Here is a 23263-nt window from a genome sequence, read left to right on the forward strand (position 1 = left end):
GTTCTTGATAGTCGGAATTTGTTGTGACCGTGTTTAGGCAACACAAGCCTGAGTGGAATTCCGTCAGAAAAACCATCCAAGGCTTTTCCGACGGGAATTCCTATAGTGTGTACGTGGCATAAGACTTTTCTATATGTAATAAAAATATCTTCGTTAAACAATTGGTTACATAAGAACTGTATCTATTTTTTCTTACTTTGTTGTGTTATGTTTGAACTCCTCTGGTAGCTCTGTAAGATATTTTATAGAAGTGGTTACTATGAGACATTTCTTGTGGCTGCAGTTCTTCTGAACTCCACAAGGTGGTGATCTCACTCATATTTAGACAGGAAGTGATGTCAGTTACAGACAGGAAGTAATCTGGAATAAAGACAAGACGTTCCATGTGGCAGGGAAGAGAAGACATTACTGGAAGTAACAGCAGAGGAGGTAATAAGATCTTATTTTCTATTTACACACACCGGGCTCACCTCCGCCGATCACTTCCAGCAGTGCCCAGTGAGGCTCTTTGTTCTCGGTGACCCCAAACATGGCACATTGCAGCCACTGAGATTCCCAAGAAATGACAAAGGCCGAGATGAGGTGCATGAATGGGGGGAGGGGGGTCTGTACCGGGGTGCCAGTCAGAGGGGGTTATGGGCAGGGGTGGCAGAGAGATGAGATGAGGAGGATGGATAGGAATGGGTGGGACAGATGAAGGGGCAATAATATGGGCAGTCCTAGAAGGGGCACCTAGGTGTTGGGGGGGGGGGGGGCTTGGCAGAAACTCCAGAGAGCAGCTGGCAGAGGTAGGAGAGGAGTTTGAGATGTGCAGAGATCCCCCCAAGAATTCCCCCTTTACACATCTCAAGGGCCCCACACACACCGAGGTCCCCCACATACAGGCACTCACCATACTCTGGGTGCTGCAGCTGACATCAGTGACGGGTCCCTCAGAGCCGGCACAGGGCGCAGAATCAGCCCCGTATGGAGAACTTGGAGCTTGTGTCTGGGAGACAAGGAGTTGGCTGCTGTTGGAGGGTTCTGTGCCCGTGTTGGGAGCAGATCGGAGACAGGAAGGGGGCTCTGCAAAGGCTGAATGTGTTGCACACTCTTTTCTCAGCAATACTAATTGGCGATCACCAGGGGAGCCTCCCCTGATCCTGGGACCCTTTACTCCGGCAGCAAGACCCTTTTTTGCTGTCTTGGTGCCCCCCTCCCTGCGATGGCAGAACGCCAGGGTCGCAGGTGTGATCTTTACAACCGTAATAGTTCTGCCACTGGTTCTAAATAAACTAGAGGAGTTGAGGGGTCTCTGAGGAGGTAGTGGGACTAAAGGACTCTGGGAGCCTCTAAAGAGTTGACTTCATCTGAAGGGCTCTGGTACCCTGAGGAGGAAGTGTAGATGAAGGACTTTGGGGGCATCCTAGGAAGTAATGGGACTGAACAACTCTGAGAGGATAGTGGGGCTGAAGGGCTGAGGGGGTAGTCAGGCTGTAAGGCTCTGAGGTAAGAGGGGGTTTTAGGGCTCATAGGGGCTCTTGGTCTCTGATGGTTTTCCCACCCCACCCTACTTTTTCTGACCTTCTTAAAGAACTCTTGCCAACAAATGAAGGGTGCCTTCACCTCATCATATCATTGGTCAAGAAAAATGCTCCAGAAAAAAAATGTTCCACACAATAGACCAAGACTAAGAGAACAAACCCCCCCTCCCCGTTCCCCCATTCTCCTCCTCCTACTGCTATTGAAAAAGACAGAACAGACTCCTCCCCCACAGCTCCCTACTCCACCAGCAACATCCTCCTGCTATCCAATCTGATCCCTTCTCTTACTGCAGAGAGTGACAGTGACATCACTCCGATCAGTCAGCAGGCTGCCAGAGATTGGAGCCTTGCAGCCGGAGTTCTGGCAATTATCCTGATTAGCCGGGAACTCCGACCAAAAGTCTGCAAGTTCCCCTTCCTGGACACCATGATGACCCGACATTGTCCTCACAGCACTGCCTCAGAGCAAACAAGTCAAAGGAAGGATCGTATTTATCATTCCTTGTCTGCAGATCTAAAATTAATTAAAGCCCATTTAGAAACTAAACAAACCCAACAGAGAGAAGAGAATTTCTGATCTAGGAGGACAAGAGGGTCCCAGGAGCCAAAAAACATATTCAGACGCTAAACAGTCCAAACTAAATGGGTTTCCATGGGGGGAGTAGTTCTTAAATGTACAGCAACCCTCCTATTACCCCCTCACATCAACATCCTATTATTGTTTGACCAACACCATCCAAATAATTCTTACTTTTATTTCCCAAAGTTTTCCGTCTACAAGGAGACCTGTATAGATCAAATGACGGCACCAATGAGGATGGAGGAGGACCGGAGTCACATGACTGAGAAGATACTAAACCTCACCCTGGAGATCATCTACCTGCTGACCGGAGAGGTGAGGAGGATTCTGGGAGGTCACATGACATAACTCTTATCTCTATTAATAAAACACAGACCTGACCGGAGAGGTGAGGAGGATTCTGGGAGGTCACATGACATCACTCTTATCTCTATTAATAAAACACAGACCTGACCGGAGAGGTGAGGAGGATTCTGGGAGGACACATGACATCACTCTTATCTCTATTAATAAAACACAGACCTGACTGGAGAGGTGAGGACAATTCAGGGTTTCTGACATGATATTCCTATTGGTTCCCCAATAGGGATGGCCGAACAGTTCGCTGTTACTATCAGGTCCACAAAAGTGCTATTCCAGTAACCAGTTATCGTTCCAGTCTCCTCTGTTTTGCCAGTTTATATAGGGACAGGAAGGAAGCAGTGTGTCAAGCAGTGAGGGTCAGTTTAAACAGTAGCTGTTACTATTAGTTCCACAAAGGTTCTTTTCAGGACTGGTATCAGTGGTATGGTAATAGGCTTGTACACATATAATATTCTTTCTTCCAAATATAGAAAGAATATTATACTTGACAGCTGCCCTTCTGCTGCAGTCTGCTAATCATTCACAACTCACTTGTTCCACAAACCTCCTTATAAGGACTGGTAACTTGGTCTGTCTAGGGTGCTACAGTACATAGGGTTGAGTGAGGTACAGTCTGCTGTTCTGTAAGGACCGGTATCGGTCCACAATACATAGGGTTGAGGTGCACCACTGCTGACCGCTGACCTATACTGCAGCAGTCCTTCAGCAGTATAGGGACTAAGAGTTTTGTCACAGGGTGATTTAAAAAATGACAGGCAGAAGAAGAGGCAGGCCCTTCCGCAGGGGTGGTAGGGGTAGGGCAGGAGCACCAGCCTTGAGCCAAAGTGGGAAGTTGCAGAAGGTGTGTTCAATTACTTTAAAGGACGCACCAGACTTGGTTGAGTGGCTCACTCAGCCTTACTCTTCTGCACCCTCCTCATCCTCTCGATCTGCACCCTCTTCTTCACTCTCTGCTATGTGCACCCCGAAAGACACTACCACCAACAACACCACATACCTTCCGCTTGAGTCACAGGAATTATTTTCCGATCCATATCAAGAGGACATTTCTGATGCGCACGTGGGTGCCCACAAGAGAGGAAGAGGAGGGGAGTTCAGAGGGAGATATGGACCAGAAGATAGGGAGGAGAAGCAGGAATAACTTACATTGCACAGGAGGGACAAAGCAGAATGCAAATGTATCAGGAGCGAGTCATCGACCATGTACGGTCTCATCTGGCGCTCCCAGGACACTGGCACATGGCTCTGCAGTGTGGGCTTTTTTTAACGTGTCCGCTGCTGACAATAGCATTGCCATCTGCAATCTTTGCAGTCAACGCATTAGTCGCGGTAAGCCCAACACTCACCTAGGGACGACCGCCTTAAGAAGGCACATGGGCAGCCATCACCGAGCCCAGTGGGAGCAATGGAACACACAAAGCCACACTGCAGGCTCTCACCGTCCAGCCTCGTCTTCTCCTCTCTCCTCACAATTTTCCTCCACTCCACCTTCCATCACGCCAAGCTCACATTTTTCTGCAAAAAAGGAAGGCTTCCGTGGGCCTAATGTTTGAGCGTAAAAAAATGATGACGCCGGATAACCCTCTTGCCCAATGATTGACGTCTGGCTTGTCAGAACTCATAGCCCGCCAACTACTGCCATATAAACTGGTGGACTCGGAGGCCTTTCGCAAATTTGTGGCCATTGGAACACCACAATGGAAGGTCCCAGGAAGGAAGTATTTCTCAGAGAAGGGCATCCCAGAGCTATATGGTTATGTTCAGCGGCAAGTGAATGTATCTCTGGCACACAGTGTCGTGCCAAGGTACATCTGACCACAGACACGTGGTCTAGCAAACACGGGCAGGGAAGGTATATCACTTTTACTGCCCACTGGGTGAACTTTCTGACGGCCGTCAAGCATGTAACCCGTGGCACCCGTGTAGATTTGGTTTTACCGCCACGGATTGCATGCAGGCCTGACTCTTCTTCTCCTCCTCCTCCTACTCCATCCTCCTCCCCTCTCCTCCTCAGTATCCTCCTCCTTTTCCGCTGCTAGCGTCTCTTCCGCTGCACCGCCCAAGCTCCCCAGAACCTATTCCACATGCCAGGTGAGACGTTGCCATGCCGTGCTGCGTCTGTTGTTCCTGGAAGCCAAGAGCCACACTGGCCCGGCACTCCTTTCAGCTTTGCGTTCACAGGCAGATCAGTGGCTAACACCGTTCAATTTGACAGTTGGTAAAGTGGTGTGTGACAACGGTGCCAATCTGCTTAGCGCATTGAAACAGGGCAAAATCACGCACGTCCCATGCATGGCACACGTCCTAAGCTTGGTCGTGCAGCGATTCCTTGTCAAATACCCTGGGGTCCAGGACATCTTGCGGCAGGCAAGGAAAATCTCGGCCCATTTCAGAAGATCTTACACGGCCATGGCTCGCCTTGCTGACATTCAGCGGCGACACAATCTGCCGGTCAGACGTCTTATTTGCGATTGCCCGACGCGATGGAACTCAACCTTCTATATGCTTGATAGGCTGCTCCAGCAGAAACGTGCAGTTAACGTCTACCTGTATGAACTCTGCGGCAGAAACGGTTCTGGGGAGCTGGGGTTTTTTTCACCGCGCCAGTGGCTGCTCATGCGCGACGCATGCAGACTTCTGCGGCCATTTGAGGAGATCACCAAACTGGTCAGTCGCAGCCATGGCGCCATCAGTGACATGGTACCTTATGCCTTCTTTATGGAGCATGCATTGCGTTGTGTCATTGATCAAGCTGTGGAGGAGCAGGAGTGGGAAGATGAGGAAGTCGCAATGCTGGATGAATTCCCAGGGGGGGGGGGGGGGCTACTCTATCTGAGACAAGTGAACAACAGGAGTCTGAAGAGGAGTCAGAGGAGGATGGTGCCGAGGCGGATGAGGAGGAGCAAGAAGAGCATGCTTTAAACCTTTCTGGGATCCCTGTTGTGCGTGGATGGGGAGAGGAGAATGAAGAGGACGACATTATCCTGGATGATGAGCAGGAGCCAGGCCACCACACCGCTTCCACTTTAGTGCAAATGGGGGCCTTCATGCTCCAGTGTTTTAATAGGGACCCCCGTATAAAAAGCATAAGGGTCAAGGACCAGTAGTGGGTGGCAACGTACTTAGACCCCCGGTACAAACACAAAATGGCGGAAATGTTACCGCCGTCGCAGAGGGCTGTCAGAATGCAGCACTTCCAGGCCTTGCTTCGAGAAATGCTGCATTCTGCTTTTGCGTGCGCTGGCAGAGGAGCAATTCCCACTCCCAGAGAAGGAGTTGCGGGTACCAATCCAACAGCGCCTGCAAGAAGAGGCCGGTTTGAAGATGTGTTGGTGACTTTGGATATGAGGTCATTCTTTCAGCCGACCCATCGACAGGTGTCATCCCGATCCAGCATCAGGGAATGCCTAGACCATCAGGTGTCCGACTACATTGGGTTAACGGCCGATGTGGACGCTCTGAGGAGTGATGAACCCCTGGACTACTGGGTAGGCAGGCTTGACCTCTGGCCAGAGCTTGCCCAATTTGCAATCGAACTGTTGGCTTGCCCCTCATCCAGTGTCCTTTCCGAAAGGACGTTCAGCGCAGCAGGGGGGATCGTGACCGATAAGCGTACTCGCCTAGCTCACGACAGTGTTAACTACCTCACATTTCTAAAAATGAATGAGGCATGGATCTCGGAGGAATTCAACACATGTGACCAGTAGACCATGTATATGTCTATAAACTATTTTTTAAATCAAGCACACAGACCTTCTTTCTTAATTTGGCTCACTTCCTTGTCCCAAAAAAGCACACCGTACTATATGCCCCTGGGGCTGCTTATGAGGGGATCACACCATCCCTGTGCTGTGCTGACTTCCTCCTGGGGGTTCTTATTATGAGGGGATCACACCATCCCTGTCCTGTGCTGATTTACTCCTGGGCCTGCTTATTATGAGGGGATCACACCATCCCTTTCCTGTGCTGATTTACTCCTGGGGGTTCTTATTATGAGGGGATCACACCATCCCTGTGCTGTGCTGATTTACTCCTGGGCCTTCTTATTATGAGGGGATCACACCATCCCTGTGCTGTGCTGATTTACTCCTGGGGGTTCTTATTATGAGGGGATCACACCAACCCTGTCCTGATTTACTCCTGGGGGTTCTTATTATGAGGGGATCACACCATCCCTGTGCTGTGCTGATTTACTCCTGGGCCTGCTTATTATGAGGGGATCACACCATCCCTGTGCTGTGCTGACTTCCTCCTGGGCCTGCTTATTATGAGGGGATCACACCATCCCTGTCCTGTGCTGATTTACTCCTGGGCCTGCTTTTTATGAGGGGATCACACCATCCCTGTCCTGTGCTGATTTACTCCTGGGGGTTCTTATTATGAGGGGATCACACCATCCCTGTGCTGTGCTGATTTACTCCTGGGCCTGCTTATTATGAGGGGATCACACCATCCCTGTGCTGTGCTGACTTACTCCTGGGGGTTCTTATTATGAGGGGATCACACCATCCCTGTGCTGTGCTGATTTACTCCTGGGCCTGCTTATTATGAGGGGATCACACCATCCCTGTGCTGTGCTGACTTCCTCCTGGGGGTTCTTATTATGAGGGGATCACACCATCCCTGTCCTGTGCTGATTTACTCCTGGGCCTGCTTTTTATGAGGGGATCACACCATCCCTGTCCTGTGCTGATTTACTCCTGGGGTTCTTATTATGAGGGGATCACACCATCCCTGTGCTTTGCTGATTTACTCCTGGGCCTGCTTTTTATGAGGGGATCACACCATCCCTGTGCTGTACTGACTTCCTCCTGGGGCTGCTTACCGTGCAGGTGTCAGTGCTGTATATCACGGTGCTGATGTCAGTGCTCTCTGTCACGGTGCTGCTGTCAGTGCTGTATATAACGGTGCTGGTGTGAGTGCTTTATGTCACGCTGTTGATGTCAGTGCTCTCTATCACGGTGCTGCTGTCAGTGCTGTATACCACGGTGCTGGTGTGAGTGCTTAATGTCACGCTGCTGATGTCAGTGCTCTCTATCACGGTGCAGGTGTCATTGCTGTATGTCACGCTGCTGGTGATCATCTCCTGCACCCTCTTCTTTGCCTACCCTGGTCCCTGACCTTCCCTCTCCTCCATTGCCTTCATGCGCTCCACAGTCCTGAATTGTCACAACAATTTCCCATATAAAAAAAGAATGCTTGTAGTTGTCGATCCCAGATTCACCTCATACATGTGTTATGTCATTAGCCATGTGGTGGGACTATGTTTGCACAGCTAATAATTATTTTGTGGCTGCAAATTTGACCTCTAGGTTTGCGAAGTTCGCCTCCCATTGAAGTCAATGGGGCCCGCCGCGAACGTTCCGTTTCGCGAACTATTGGCCGCGTTCGCGAAACGTCCCGTCGGAAGTTTGTCCATCACTATTCCCCAATACAGAGATTTCCTCTTGTGAAGTCAGGTGATCATATTACCATCACAGTGCCTCCATGTGACTCCCTAAAACCTGAGAGACACAACATGGAGAAGATTCTAGAAGTCACCAAGAAGATGATGGAGCTGCTGACAGGAGAGGTGAGGAGGATTCTGGGACATTATCCGGTAACAGACAAGGGATGTGTCTGGATGGTGACTGTATCATTGTGTGTGTCAGGTTCCTATAAGGTGTCAAGATGTCACTGTCTATTTCTCCATGGAGGAGTGGGAGTATTTAGAAGGACACAAGGATCTCTACAAGGACGTCATGATGGACAATCAGCAGTATTTGAGTTTTGTGAAGAATGTAAGTAAGGAATTTCCCCGGAATGAGATGATATTGAACCTCACCCTGGAGATCCTCAGCCTGCTGACTGGAGAGGTGAGTGTAATGAAGGGGTTAAATCTGACTCCGCTGGCAAAATAAATTTAGATCAACAGGTCATGGAACATTGGTGTGACCAGCGAGCTGTTGGTATAACAATAATTCTTTTTAGAAACAGCATTAAATAATAGAATAAATATTAACACTCACAGTGTCTTGAAAAAGTATTCACACCCCTTGAAATATGTATTTTATTGGGATTTTATGTGATAGACCAACACAAAGTGGCACATAATTGTGAAGTGGAAGGAAAATGATAAATGATATAAATAAAATATGTAAAAAGTGTGTGGGGGGGCATTTGTATGGCGCCCCCCTAAGTCAATACTTTGTAGAACCGCCTTCGCTGCAATTACAGCTGCAAGTCTTTTTGGGGATGTCTCTACCAGCTTTGCACATCTAGAGAGGACATTTTTGCCCATTCTTCTTTGCAAAATATCTCAATCTCTGTCAGATTGGATGGAGACTAGGGATGAGCCGAACACCCCCCGGTTCGGTTCGCACCAGAACTTGCGAACGACCCCCGCGTTCGGCACGAACGTTAGAACCCCATTGAAGTCTATGGGACTCGAACGTTCGAATTGGAAAGTGCTAATTTTAACGGCTAATATGCAAGATAGTGTGCTAAAAAGGGTTTGGCGACCTGCCTCCTGCCTCAGGGGACATGGGTCACTGCAAGAAAAAGTTTTAAAAACTACCGTTTTGGCGGGAGCACTGATTTTAATGACGATTAAAGTGAAAAAAAAAAAGTGAAATATTCCTTTAAATATGGTGCCTGGGGGGTGTCTATAGTATGCCTGTGAAGTGCCACGTGTTTCCCGTGTTTAGAACAGTCCCTGCACAAAATGACATTAAACGGAAATAACACCATTTAAAACTGCTTGCGGTTTTAATGTTATATCTGGTTCCTGCAATATGGTTGAAAATCATTCAGAAAAATGGCATGGGTAGCCCTCCCTGCCCATTACCAGCCTATTTGGGTCTTGTACGCATATTAAGGGGAACCCCGTACCCATATTAAAAAAAGGAAATGCGTGTGGCCCCCAGGCCCTATATACTCAGAACAGCAGTATACAGGCGGTGCAAACAAGACAGGGACTGTGTAGGTTTGTTGTGTTAAGTTGAATCTGTTTGTCATTTTCAACCGGTACATTTTTAAAGTGTAGCTCCAGTCAAAAAAAATATCTTTAAGCTTTTTGGAAAACATAGGGAAGGGTTATCACCCCTGTATAATTTGTTTTGTCGTCCATCTTTTTTCATCTCACTTGCTGTTGTCTCCTTCCGTTTGCAAGTAGGAGATGTTTGTAAATTGGATGTTTGAAAGTAGGGGCCTGCCCTATATGCTCTGCAGAAATGGCGGAACAAGGTGTTGGTTTTGCAACAACATTGTAAGCCCTCAAAGTGACTCTTGGTGGCCGCTGGAGCGCCCTGCTGTGAACGATTATATCAAGAATTGTAATTACATGCCATTGTTGAACAGTGGTAGAAAAATTGACCTTTGGTGGTTGTGGTGCTGGTGCCACAACACTATAAGTCCTCACAGTTACTCTGGGTGGGCACAGGAAGGGGCCCTCCTGTGAAATATTATATCAAGAATTGTAATTACATGTCCCTGTTAAACAGGGGCAGAAAAATTGGGCCTTAGGCACTGGTGCCATCACACTGCAACCTCTGCCATACACTCTAGTTTTTTTGCAGGAATTAGCCCTGCTGCAAAGCATTGCATCAAAAATTGTACTTAAACGCCCCTGTTAAACAGGGGCAGAAAAATTGGGCCTTAGGCACTGGTGCCATCACACTGCAACCTCTGCCATACACTCTAGTTTTTTTGCAGGAATTAGCCCTGCTGCAAAGCATTGCATCAAAAATTGTACTTAAACGCCCCTGTTAAACAGGGGCAGAAAAATTGGGCTGCTGGCATCACCCAGAACCAAAAATGTTCTTCCAACATATCAGCGGAGGAGGAAGAGGATAGACAATCAACATAACAGGACAGTCACTCAGCATCAGCATAGGCAGTCTTGAAGGGATGTGGTATTTCAAAAAAAATTATTCGGTTACATCAGCTTCAGGTGCTTGGTAGCTGTGGGTGATCCAAGACTGATTCATCTTGATGAAGGTCAGTCGATCAACTGATTCGGTGGACAGGCGCACCCTGTGATCGGTAACGAAGCCACCAGCAGCACTGAAGGTGCGTTCCGAAAGAACGCTGGATGCAGGACAGGCCAGTAGCTCAATTGCATACTGTGCAAGCTCTGGCCAGTGATCCATCCTCAAGACCCAGTAAGCCAGAGGATTTTCAGTGGGAAAGGTGTCCAAGTCTGACCTTGCCCCTAGGTATTCCTGCACCATGTAAATTAGACGCTGGCGATGGGTGCTGGAACCAATCATACCTTGGGGCTGCGGACTAAAAAATTGTCTGAACGCATCAGTCAGACGGCCACCTTCTCCACCGCTCCTTCTGACTGATGCCTCAGCAACACGTTGTCCAGGACCAGGAGTTTGTGACCTCCCAGTCTCTGGGAACGCGTTGCACAGAGCTTTCTGCAAGGCCTCCCGGAGATGTCTCATCCTCTGCTCCCTCTGCGATGGCAAGATAAGGTCGGCAACCTTACCCTTGTACCGTGGATCAAGGAGAGTGGCCAGCCAGTAATGGTCCCTCTCCTTGATCCGAAGAATACGAGGATCCTTCCGCAGGCTTTGCAGGATCAGGGAGGCCATGCAGCGTAGGTTAGCTGAGGCATTCGGTCCGGAGTCCTCTGGGTCACTAAGGACAACATGATCCGCAGCTACCTCCTCCCAGCCACGTACAAGTCCACGTGTTTCTTGGGACTGTAAATCATCCCTATAAGACTGCTGCTGCTGATGCTGAGTGCCAGCCTCCACCTCCATGCTGACACAATCATCCTCCTCCTCCTCTTCCTCACCCTCTTCCTGTGTGATGGGTGGCACAGCAGGAACACTGTCTGGATAAAGGGGGCCTTGAGAGGCAAGGAAGTCCTCCTCTTCCTGCCTCTGTTCTGCCTCAAGTGCCCTGTCCATTATTCCACGCAGCGTATGCTCCAAGAGGTGGACAAGTGGTATAGTGTCACTGATGCATGCACTGTCACTGCTCACCATCCTTGTGGCCTCCTCAAACGGTGACAGGACAGTGCATGCATCCCTGATCATGCCCCACTGGCGTGGTGAGAAAAAACCAAGCTCTCCTGACCCTGTCCTGGTGCCGTAGTCGCACAGGTACTCATTGATGGCCCTCTGCTGCGTGTGCAGCCGCTGCAGCATGGCCAATGTTGAGTTCCATCTGGTGGGCATGTCACATATAAGGCGGTTCTTGGGCAGGTTCAACTCCTTTTGGAGCTCAGCCAGCCGAGCACAGGCATTAAATGATCGGCGGAAATGCACACAGACTCTCCTGGCCTGTTTCAGGACATCCTGTAAGCCGGGGTACCTGCCCAAGAACCGCTGCACCACCAGGTTAAGGACGTGAGCTACACAGGGCACATGGGTCAGTTGTCCCTGTCGGAGGGCGGAGAGGAGGTTGGTGCCATTGTCGCAAACCACCATTCCTGGCTTAAGCTGGCGTGGCGTCAACCACCTCTCGGCCTGCCCCTGCAGAGCTGACAAAACATCCGCCCCAGTGTGGCTCCTGTCCCCCAAACAAACCAGCGCAAGCACGGCATGGCATCGTTTTGCCTGCGTACTTGCGTAGCCCCTGCAACGCCTACGGAGCACCGCTGGTTCTGAGGACAGAGCACTGGAAGAGGCCGTGGAGGAAGAAGAAGAGGAGGGGGTGGAGGAGAGAGGTGTGTCACAACCAATAGTAGCATTTTGGAGGCGTGGTGGCGGAACAACCTCCAATACTACTGCACCTTGTCCTGCATCCTTCCCAGCAGCCAGAAGAGTGACCCAATGGGCCGTGAAAGACAGGTAACGTCCCTGTCCATGCCTGCTGGACCATGAGTCAGCGGTAATATGCACCTTACCGCTGACCGCCCTGTCCAGCGAGGCAAGGACATTGCCTTCCACATGCCGGTAGAGAGCCGGAATTGCCTTCCGTGAGAAAAAGTGGCGTTTGGGGACCTGCCACTGAGGAACCGCACATTGTACAAACTCACGGAAGGGGGCCGAATCTACCAACTGAAAAGGCAGCAGTTGAAGTGCTAGCAATTTAGCCAAGCTAGCATTCAACCGCTGGGCATGTGGATGGCTGGGAGTAAATTTCTTCCGCCGGTCCAGCAGCTGGGGCAGGGACATTTGTCTGCTATAATCGGACGTGGATGTACCACTAGCAGAGTTCCCGGAAGCACTTGGCTGTGACACACCTAATTCTACACCTTCATTCCTCTCAGAGCAGGTTTCAGAGAGGACTGAAGGTCTAGTGGGGTTGGAGATGCCAGCTGATGAGGAGCAAGGAGAGGTCCGCTTTGTTCTTTGGTGTGGGTCTTTGAGGTATGCTTGCCAACGAGCTGCATGGCAGGTCAACATATGTCTGGTCAAGCATGTGGTGCCCAAGCGGCTGATGTTTTGGCCACGTGAGATACGCTTGAGACATATGTTGCAAATAGCAGCGGTGCGATCTGATGCACTCGTCTCAAAAAAGGCCCACACCAAAGAACTTTTAGAATAACACGCAGAGGAAGCGATCTGCGCAGGCGGAGCTCTGCGGTGTGATTCAGTCGGTGTGCTGCCCCTAAGCTGGCCCCCGGAGGGCATCCTGCCTCGTTGGACATGTGCCTCCTCCTCCTCCTCCTCCTCCCTCCTTCCAGGCACCCACGTGGAGTCAGTGCCCTCATCATCCCCTCCCTCTTCATCGCTGTAGCAAACCTGGCAGTATGCTGCAGCTTGTGGAACATTACTGCCAGATTGCTGTCCTTCTTGAGCATCCCCTCTCTCTGTGCTCACGCTACTGCCTTCCTCTAGCTGAGTGTCATCATCAGAGCCCACCAAACACTGGGCATCCTCCTGGAGCATGTACCCAACACTGTGCTCAAAGAGTTCAGGAGACTCCTCAGGAGGACGTGGTGGGTCTAGGGAAGGAGTCACTGATGATGACATTGAGAGGAGGGACGACGATGTGTTGGCAGCTGCTTTTCTACTACCCTGAGACTGGGTGAGAGAGGATGAGGAGGATGAAGAGGGCTTGGTCATCCACTCTACCAAGTCGTTGGCATGTTGCGGTTCAACATGTCCAGCTGCAGAAAAGAAGGACAAGCATGTCCCATGGCCACGTGCTGATGACAATGCACCGCGTCCCCGACCAGCACTGTTGTCTCTAGACACAGAGCCTGCTTGCCCTCTTTTATCGGCTCGCGCCTGTCTGCCTCTCCTTGCTGGCCTTCCAGACATGGTAATGGCCTGAAGGGAGTTGGGTAAAACAGTAGTTGGGTAGTTTATATTGTGCTGGAGGCACACAACACCCACTAACTCCTGCAGATGCCTTTTTTATAGAACAGCAGAGTTAAAGGGGTATATACAGATGTATACTGTGCTGTGCTGGAAGCACACACAACTTCCAATAACTCCAGCAGATGTCAATCGGGCCCAAATAGAGAACAGCTATGTAGGTGGATAATAGCGGTATGTACTGGGTACAGAGCAGGCACACAGCACGCACTATCTCCTGAGTGACACTGCTGACTGCAAGCTCTATTGTTAAAGATGGACCACTAGCTATATAGGTGAGGTGAATATCACGGTGTATACTGCGGTCAGGGCACGCAGACAATAACCAGAAAACAGCAGAGTTAAAGGGGTATATACAGATGTATACTGTGCTGTGCTGGAAGCACACACAACTTCCAATAACTCCAGCAGATGTCAATCGGGCCCAAATAGAGAACAGCTATGTAGGTGGATAATAGCGGTATGTACTGGGTACAGAGCAGGCACACAGCACGCACTATCTCCTGAGTGACACTGCTGACTGCAAGTTCTATTATTAAAGCTAGATCACTAGCTATATAGGTGAGGTGAATATCACGGTGTATACTGCGGTCAGGGCACGCAGACAATAACCAGAAAACAGCAGAGTTAAAGGGGTATATACAGATGTATACTGTGCTGTGCTGGAAGCACACACAACTTCCAATAACTCCAGCAGATGTCAATCGGGCCCAAATAGAGAACAGCTATGTAGGTGGATAATAGCGGTATGTACTGGGTACAGAGCAGGCACACAGCACGCACTATCTCCTGAGTGACACTACTGACTGCAAGCTCTATTGTTAAAGATGGACCACTAGCTATATAGGTGAGGTGAATATCACGGTGTATACTGCGGTCAGGGCACGCAGACAATAACAAGAAAACAGCAGAGTTAAAGGGGTATATACAGCTGTATACTGTGCTGTGCTGGAGGCACACACAACTTCCAATAACTCCAGCAAATGACAATCGGGCTCAAATAGAGAACAGCTATGTAGGTGTATATAGTGGTATGTACTGGGTACAGAGCACGCAGACAGCACGCACTAACACTACTGACTGCAAGCTCTATTATTAAAGCTAGATCACTAGCTATATAGGTGAGGTGAATATAGTGGTGTATACTGCGGTCAGGGCACAGACAGTAACCACTACACAAGAGCAAAATAGTAAATCAGCCAAAAACGATTGGTGTGTAACTGTGTTGAAGGTACACAGAACACCCACTGCTTCAGATGCTAACAAACACTACACGAGGCCGCCTGAAAGGCAGCTTTATATAGTGTGGGGCGTGCACTACACTGTCTGAGCTATGATTGGCCACAGGCAGGATGCCTGTGGCCAACCATTGCTCTTCCCGCTACTGGCGCTGCGATTGGCCAAGCATGCGGGGTCACAGTGCATGCTTGGCCAATCGTGAGACAGCAATGCATTGCGCCATCGCAATGCATTGTGGGCCACACGAATTTTGCCGCGAACGGCCCAAACGTTCGGAATTCGGCGAACGCACGAACGACCGATGTTCGAGTCGAACATGTGTTCGACTCGAACACGAAGCTCATCCCTACTCCACATACACCGCTGTGGAAAAATCCCCAGTTGCCACAGTTTTTCACATATCAGGACCCAGTCATATGGACCAAATTTGGAATCAAGAAGGTAGGAGATATTGTGTGTAATGGAAATCTCTAAATTTCATTTGCCAAAAGCCCATCTGTTCCGCCATTTGCAATTTAGGCATGCATATAACATTCAATTTGGTGCATCGTCTCTTCAGGTTCAAGGGAGTGAGCCCTGTCCAATATTTATAAGCAACTGTTTAATCTCCCTGGTGGTCTGATTATGTCTGATTTTTGACTGTCAAAACAGTACATTGTTTTGCGTGGAAATTTGTTGTTTTATATTGTAGGCCTGTAATTTGTTGGAATAACTCACTTAAATCTGTCCAAACAAGAGTCTAGTAGACATCCTGGGTAGAATCATTTTGAAACAAAAAAATCATAAACTATAATATAATAAATAACTATAAATAATTATAAAAAAATAATAATATAATAAGAATAAATTTTATTTAATAATGTAATCAAAAAGACTGAAATTTGTAGGGTGCAATATTACTAGTCACTGTAATACTAGACACTGCATATTTGTTTAATAAATATCCCGGGTATGATAAATTTTGAAACATGGGACTGCACAAAGTCCGACGTCACAATTAGGACAATGGAACCTGGTTTCCTTTCTGATTTTCTTTCCACTGTCATCTTTCTTCGAGCAACAAACCACGCACATCCTTGTGGGTGCTGACTTTTTCTTGGTTGGTGGGATGTAGTCCAAGAAGTGACGGCCAGTCAGGCGTTCTGGATTGACAACGCCAACAGCACGACGTCCAGCTCTATTCACAGCCATTGATGGTGTTTGGTGGTTCACAAAGATCCGTTCGGCAACTTTCCAAATGAAGTCAGAATGAATCACAGGCTTGTCACTCTTTTTTTTGAGCAGAATGTAGGCTTTCCACAAGCATTGCTCAAGAAGATGCCTAAAGATCTTCTTATAGTAATTCTTTTGCTGTTTCCTCATTGCTGGGTAGAATGTCATTGCTTGGTCAGCTCTGTCAACACCTCCCATGGTGTTATTGTAGTCTATCACTACTTGTGGCTTCATAATTTCTTTCCCACCTCTTGTGCGTACCATAACAGTGGAGGTATTATGAACTGTACTCATTAGGCACACATCTTTCTTGTCACGCCATTGCAGTGCCATCATTTTGCCTTTCTGCCAGGCAACCATTTCTCCAGTCTTCAGCTTCTTATTGCCAAACATTGGCGGCATGTCGCGCCGGTTAGCCCTAACGGTTCCATAGGCATCTGTTTTGTTTTGCAGCAGAAACTCATAAAGTTCAGGAGATGTATACAAGTTGTCAGTTGTTACGCAATAGCCCTGATTTAGCAATGGCTCAGTGAGTGACAGAACGGAAGATGTTGCCATTCCATAGTTGCTGTATTTTGGATTGAATTTTGTTCCTTTTCCAGTGTATAGGACGGAATTCCAAATGTAGCCAGTTGACGATTCGCATAGCATGCAGGATTTTACGTCAGATTGTGCTCTCTTTGATGCAATGTATTGTAGCCTGCTGAGCCTTCCCTTGTAGGCCATTAGACTTTCATCTATGCTGATATCTCTTTCTGGCACATAGCTCCGTTGGAAATTCTTTAGAATCATTTGAGATACTTCCCAAATGTTCTTGAGTTTTGGCGCAGGATGAGTACTTTCATCAAATTCTTCATTGTTTTCAAAGTGTAAATATTCCATAATCAGGGAAAATCTGTACTCTGACATGACCGTGCCAAAGAATGGAGTGGCAAGTAATTTATTCGTTGTCCAATACCACTTCTGCAGGGGTTTCCCCACCACCCCCTGAATTATTATTAGGCCCAGAAATTTCCAAATGTCATCTTTGGTCACTGGTTCCCACTTTCTGCTTCTTGGAAACTTCCGATGCGTAGTAGCTAATTGGTTGCTCTTGGAGTGGGAAGCACAACTACTTATAGTGGGAGAGGAGTGGGTAGCCCAGCTACATATAGTGGGAGAGGAGTGGGAAGCCCAGCTACATATAGTGGGAGAGGAGTGGGTAGCCCAGCTACATATAGTGGGAGAGGAGTGGGTAGCCCAGCTACATATAGTGGGAGAGGAGTGGGTAGCCCAGCTACATATAGTGGGAGAGGAGTGGGTAGCCCAGCTACATATAGTGGGAGAGGAGTGGGTAGCCCAGCTACATATAGTGGGAGAGGAGTGGGTAGCCCAGCTACATATAGTGGGAGAGGAGTGGGTAGCCCAGCTACATATAGTGGGAGAGGAGTGGGTAGCCCAGCTACATATAGTGGGAGAGGAGTGGGTAGCCCAGCTACATATAGTGGGAGAGGAGTGGGTAGCCCAGCTACATATAGTGGGAGAGGAGTGGGTAGCCCAGCTACATATAGTGGGAGAGGAGTGGGAAGCCCAGCTACAAATAGTGGGAGAGGAGTGTGAAGCCCAGCTACATATAGAGGGAGAGGAGTGGGAAGCCCAGCTACATATAGTGGGAGAGGAGTGGGTAGCCCAGCTACATATAGTGGGAGAGGAGTGGGTAGCCCAGCTACATATAGTGGGAGAGGAGTGTGAAGCCCAGCTACATATAGTGGGAGAGGAGTGTGAAGCCCAGCTACAAATAGTGGGAGAGGAGTGGGAAGCCCAGCTACATATAGTGGGAGAGGAGTGGGAAGCCCAGCTACATATAGTGGGAGAGGAGTGGGAAGCCCAGCTACATATAGTGGGAGAGGAGTGGGAAGCCCAGCTACATATAGTGGGAGAGGAGTGGGAAGCCTAGCTACATATAGTGGGAGAGGAGTGGGAAGCCCAGCTACATATAGTGGGAAGCCCAGCTACATATAGTGGGAAGCCCAGCTACATATAGTGGGAAGCCCAGCTACATATAGTGGGAAGCCCAGCTACATATAGTGGGAAGCCCAGCTACATATAGTGGGAAGCCCAGCTACATATAGTGGGAGAGGAGTGAGAAGCCCAGCTACATATAGTGGGAGAGGAGTGGGAAGCCCAGCTACAAATAGTGGGAGAGGAGTGTGAAGCCCAGCTACATATAGTGGGAGAGGAGTGGGAAGCCCAGCTACATATAGTGGGAGAGGAGTGGGTAGCCCAGCTACATATAGTGGGAGAGGAGTGGGTAGCCCAGCTACATATAGTGGGAGAGGAGTGTGAAGCCCAGCTACATATAGTGGGAGAGGAGTGTGAAGCCCAGCTACAAATAGTGGGAGAGGAGTGGGAAGCCCAGCTACATATAGTGGGAGAGGAGTGGGAAGCCCAGCTACATATAGTGGGAGAGGAGTGGGAAGCCTAGCTACATATAGTGGGAGAGGAGTGGGAAGCCCAGCTACATATAGTGGGAAGCCCAGCTACATATAGTGGGAAGCCCAGCTACATATAGTGGGAAGCCCAGCTACATATAGTGGGAGAGGAGTGAGAAGCCCAGCTACATATAGTGGGAGAGGAGAGGGAAGCCCAGCTACATATAGTGTGAGAAAAATCAGAAGCCTAACTTCTTATAGTGGGAGAGGAGTGGGAAGCCCAACTACTTATAGTGGGAGAGGAGTGGGAAGCACAACTACTTATAGTGGGAGAGGAGTGGGTAGCCCAGCTACATATAGTGGGAAGCCCAGGTACATATAGTGGGAAGCCCAGCTACATATAGTGGGAGAGGAGTGGGAAGCCCAGCTACATATAGTGGGAGAGGAGTGGGTAGCCCAGCTACATATAGTGGGAGAGGAGTGGGTAGCCCAGCTACATATAGTGGGAGAGGAGTGGGTAGCCCAGCTACATATAGTGGGAGAGGAGTGGGTAGCCCAGCTACATATAGTGGGAGAGGAGTGGGTAGCCCAGCTACATATAGTGGGAGAGGAGTGGGTAGCCCAGCTACATATAGTGGGAGAGGAGTGGGTAGCCCAGCTACATATAGTGGGAGAGGAGTGGGTAGCCCAGCTACATATAGTGGGAGAGGAGTGGGTAGCCCAGCTACATATAGTGGGAGAGGAGTGGGAAGCCCAGCTACAAATAGTGGGAGAGGAGTGTGAAGCCCAGCTACATATAGTGGGAGAGGAGTGTGAAGCCCAGCTACATATAGTGGGAGAGGAGTGGGTAGCCCAGCTACATATAGTGGGAGAGGAGTGGGTAGCCCAGCTACATATAGTGGGAGAGGAGTGTGAAGCCCAGCTACATATAGTGGGAGAGGAGTGTGAAGCCCAGCTACAAATAGTGGGAGAGGAGTGGGAAGCCCAGCTACATATAGTGGGAGAGGAGTGGGAAGCCCAGCTACATATAGTGGGAGAGGAGTGGGAAGCCCAGCTACATATAGTGGGAGAGGAGTGGGAAGCCTAGCTACATATAGTGGGAGAGGAGTGGGAAGCCCAGCTACATATAGTGGGAAGCCCAGCTACATATAGTGGGAAGCCCAGCTACATATAGTGGGAAGCCCAGCTACATATAGTGGGAAGCCCAGCTACATATAGTGGGAGAGGAGTGAGAAGCCCAGCTACATATAGTGGGAGAGGAGTGGGAAGCCCAGCTACAAATAGTGGGAGAGGAGTGTGAAGCCCAGCTACATATAGTGGGAGAGGAGTGGGAAGCCCAGCTACATATAGTGGGAGAGGAGTGGGTAGCCCAGCTACATATAGTGGGAGAGGAGTGGGTAGCCCAGCTACAAATAGTGGGAGAGGAGTGGGTAGCCCAGCTACATATAGTGGGAGAGGAGTGTGAAGCCCAGCTACATATAGTGGGAGAGGAGTGTGAAGCCCAGCTACAAATAGTGGGAGAGGAGTGGGAAGCCCAGCTACATATAGTGGGAGAGGAGTGGGAAGCCCAGCTACATATAGTGGGAGAGGAGTGGGAAGCCTAGCTACATATAGTGGGAGAGGAGTGGGAAGCCCAGCTACATATAGTGGGAAGCCCAGCTACATATAGTGGGAAGCCCAGCTACATATAGTGGGAAGCCCAGCTACATATAGTGGGAAGCCCAGCTACATATAGTGGGAGAGGAGTGAGAAGCCCAGCTACATATAGTGGGAGAGGAGAGGGAAGCCCAGCTACATATAGTGTGAGAAAAATCAGAAGCCTAACTTCTTATAGTGGGAGAGGAGTGGGAAGCCCAACTACTTATAGTGGGAGAGGAGTGGGAAGCACAACTACTTATAGTGGGAGAGGAGTGGGTAGCCCAGCTACATATAGTGGGAAGCCCAGGTACATATAGTGGGAAGCCCAGCTACATATAGTGGGAGAGGAGTGGGAAGCCCAGCTACATATAGTGGGAGAGCAGTGGGTAGCCCAGCTACATATAGTGGGAGAGGAGTGGGTAGCCCAGCTACATATAGTGGGAGAGGAGTGGGTAGCCCAGCTACATATAGTGGGAGAGGAGTGGGTAGCCCAGCTACAAATAGTGGGAGAGGAGTGTGAAGCCCAGCTACATATAGTGGGAGAGGAGTGGGTAGCCCAGCTACATATAGTGGGAGAGGAGTGGGTAGCCCAGCTACAAATAGTGGGAGAGGAGTGGGAAGCCCAGCTACATATAGTGGGAGAGGAGTGGGAAGCCCAGCTACATATAGTGGGAGAGGAGTGGGAAGCCCAGGTACATATAGTGGGAAGCCCAGCTACATATAGTGGGAGAGGAGTGGGAAGCCCAGCTACATATAGTGGGAGAGGAGTGGGAAGCCCAGCTACATATAGTGGGAGAGGAGTGGGAAGCCCAGCTACATATAGTGGGAGAGGAGTGGGAAGCCCAGCTACATATAGTGGGAGAGGAGTGGGTAGCCCAGCTACATATAGTGGGAGAGGAGTGGGTAGCCCAGCTACATATAGTGGGAGAGGAGTGGGTAGCCCAGCTACATATAGTGGGAGAGGAGAGGGAAGCCCAGCTACATATAGTGTGAGAAAAATCAGAAGCCTAACTTCTTATAGTGGGAGAGGAGTGGGAAGCCCAACTACTTATAGTGGGAGAGGAGTGGGAAGCACAACTACTTATAGTGGGAGAGGAGTGGGTAGCCCAGCTACATATAGTGGGTAGCCCAGCTACATATAGTGGGAAGCCCAGGTACATATAGTGGGAAGCCCAGCTACATATAGTGGGAGAGGAGTGTGAAGCCCAGCTACATATAGTGGGAGAGGAGTGTGAAGCCCAGCTACATATAGTGGGAGAGGAGTGGGTAGCCCAGCTACATATAGTGGGAGAGGAGTGGGTAGCCCAGCTACAAATAGTGGGAGAGGAGTGGGAAGCCCAGCTACATATAGTGGGAGAGGAGTGGGAAGCCCAGCTACATATAGTGGGAGAGGAGTGGGAAGCCTAGCTACATATAGTGGGAAGCCCAGGTACATATAGTGGGAAGCCCAGCTACATATAGTGGGAGAGGAGTGGGAAGCCCAGCTACATATAGTGGGAGAGGAGTGGGAAGCCCAGCTACATATAGTGGGAGAGGAGTGGGTAGCCCAGCTACATATAGTGGGAGAGGAGTGGGTAGCCCAGCTACATATAGTGGGAGAGGAGTGGGTAGCCCAGCTACATATAGTGGGAGAGGAGTGGGTAGCCCAGCTACATATAGTGGGAGAGGAGTGGGAAGCCCAGCTACATATAGTGGGAGAGGAGTGGGAAGCCCAGCTACATATAGTGGGAGAGGAGTGGGAAGCCCAGCTACATATAGTGGGAAGCCCAGCTACATATAGTGGGAGAGGAGTGGGAAGCCCAGCTACATGTAGTGGGAGAGGAGTGGGAAGCCCAGCTACATATAGTGGGAAGCCCAGCTACATATAGTGGGAGAGGAGTGGGAAGCCCAGCTACATATAGGGGGAAGCCCAGCTACATATAGGGGGAAGCCCAGCTACTTATAGGGGGAAGCCCAGCTACTTATAGTGGGAGAAGAGCGCTCTGTCATAGAATGATAGAAAGCCAACAGAATGTAGCTTAACGGACTCAGATGGACATGTTGGCCTCCTGGGCCCCCTCTGGAACTGATAGGGCCCGGGTACCATACAGCAGAGCCAGTGGTACCCCCTTATCAGTGGCCCTGCACACAAGTACTATGAATACATAAAGTCTACATACTCTGATATTTGGTTATAGCACAAGATGGCGGCATTGGATATAGAAAATAACTAAATGGGTAACATTTCCTGGTGGGTCAGTGATCCTTACTAGTAAAACATTAGTGACTCTATTATACAGTATGACTTCTAGAAGGATCTATAAATCTGACCACATTGTAATCATATCATTGGATGGAGATGTCTGTCCTTTGCTGAATCGGGAACATTGTGGCCAATCCTTGGAGAATAAATATAGAGCTGACCATAGAGATGAGGGATTATGGGAGAGTGATATTTATCTTTGTATTACACAGAACTGTACAGTAATAATGAAGAAATCTACAAGAAGGAGATCTCATTATATGACCACAAGATCCTCGAGAATCCAGAATCCCATCACCATCCCCCCACCTCCATCCCCGATCCCTACAAGACACAACATGCAGAAGATTCTAGAAGTCACCAAGAAGATGATGGAGCTGCTGACAGGAGAGGTGAGGAGGATTCTGGGAATTGTGGGACATTATCCAGTAACAGACAAGGAATGTGTCTGGATGGTGACTGTATCATTGTGTGTGTCAGGTTCCTATAAGGTGTCAGGATGTCACTGTCTATTTCTCCATGGAGGAGTGGGAGTATTTAGAAGGACACAAGGATCTCTACAAGGACGTCATGATGGACAATCAGCCGCCCCTCACATCACCGGGTAAGAGGAGACTTTATTGTAAAGGAGAGAGCAGTACGGAGGCTCCACCTAGATCCCCCATCATCTGATAAACACATAGAAACAATGGGGGTTATTTACTAAAGGCAAATCCACTTTAGACTGCAAGCGCAAAGTGCACGTGAAATTTTCCTGAAAGTGCCCTTGGAAGTGCAGTCACTGTAGATCCGAG

The 23263-nt window shown here is 49.3% G+C and overlaps 1 protein-coding gene across 1 annotated transcript in view; it reads left to right on the plus strand.

Moving 5' to 3' along the window:
- The first annotated feature begins 329 nt into the window (after positions 1-329).
- The window catches only part of LOC143986904 (uncharacterized), a 143697-nt gene continuing 120763 nt past the window's right edge, over positions 330-23263 (plus strand). The window contains exons 1-6 of the mRNA XM_077485312.1: positions 330-429; positions 2290-2418; positions 7904-8038; positions 8118-8321; positions 22682-22861; positions 22950-23126. Coding sequence (XP_077341438.1) covers positions 2323-2418; positions 7904-8038; positions 8118-8321; positions 22682-22861; positions 22950-23126 — 792 coding nt within the window. The 5' untranslated portion in view covers positions 330-429; positions 2290-2322. The remainder of the gene's footprint in view (positions 430-2289; positions 2419-7903; positions 8039-8117; positions 8322-22681; positions 22862-22949; positions 23127-23263) is intronic.

This window comes from Lithobates pipiens, unplaced genomic scaffold, assembly GCF_037356315.1.
Source record: "Lithobates pipiens isolate NorthernLeopardFrog02 unplaced genomic scaffold, aLitPip1_a1.2 Scaffold_18, whole genome shotgun sequence".
In the NCBI taxonomy this organism is placed as follows: Eukaryota; Metazoa; Chordata; class Amphibia; order Anura; family Ranidae; genus Lithobates; species Lithobates pipiens.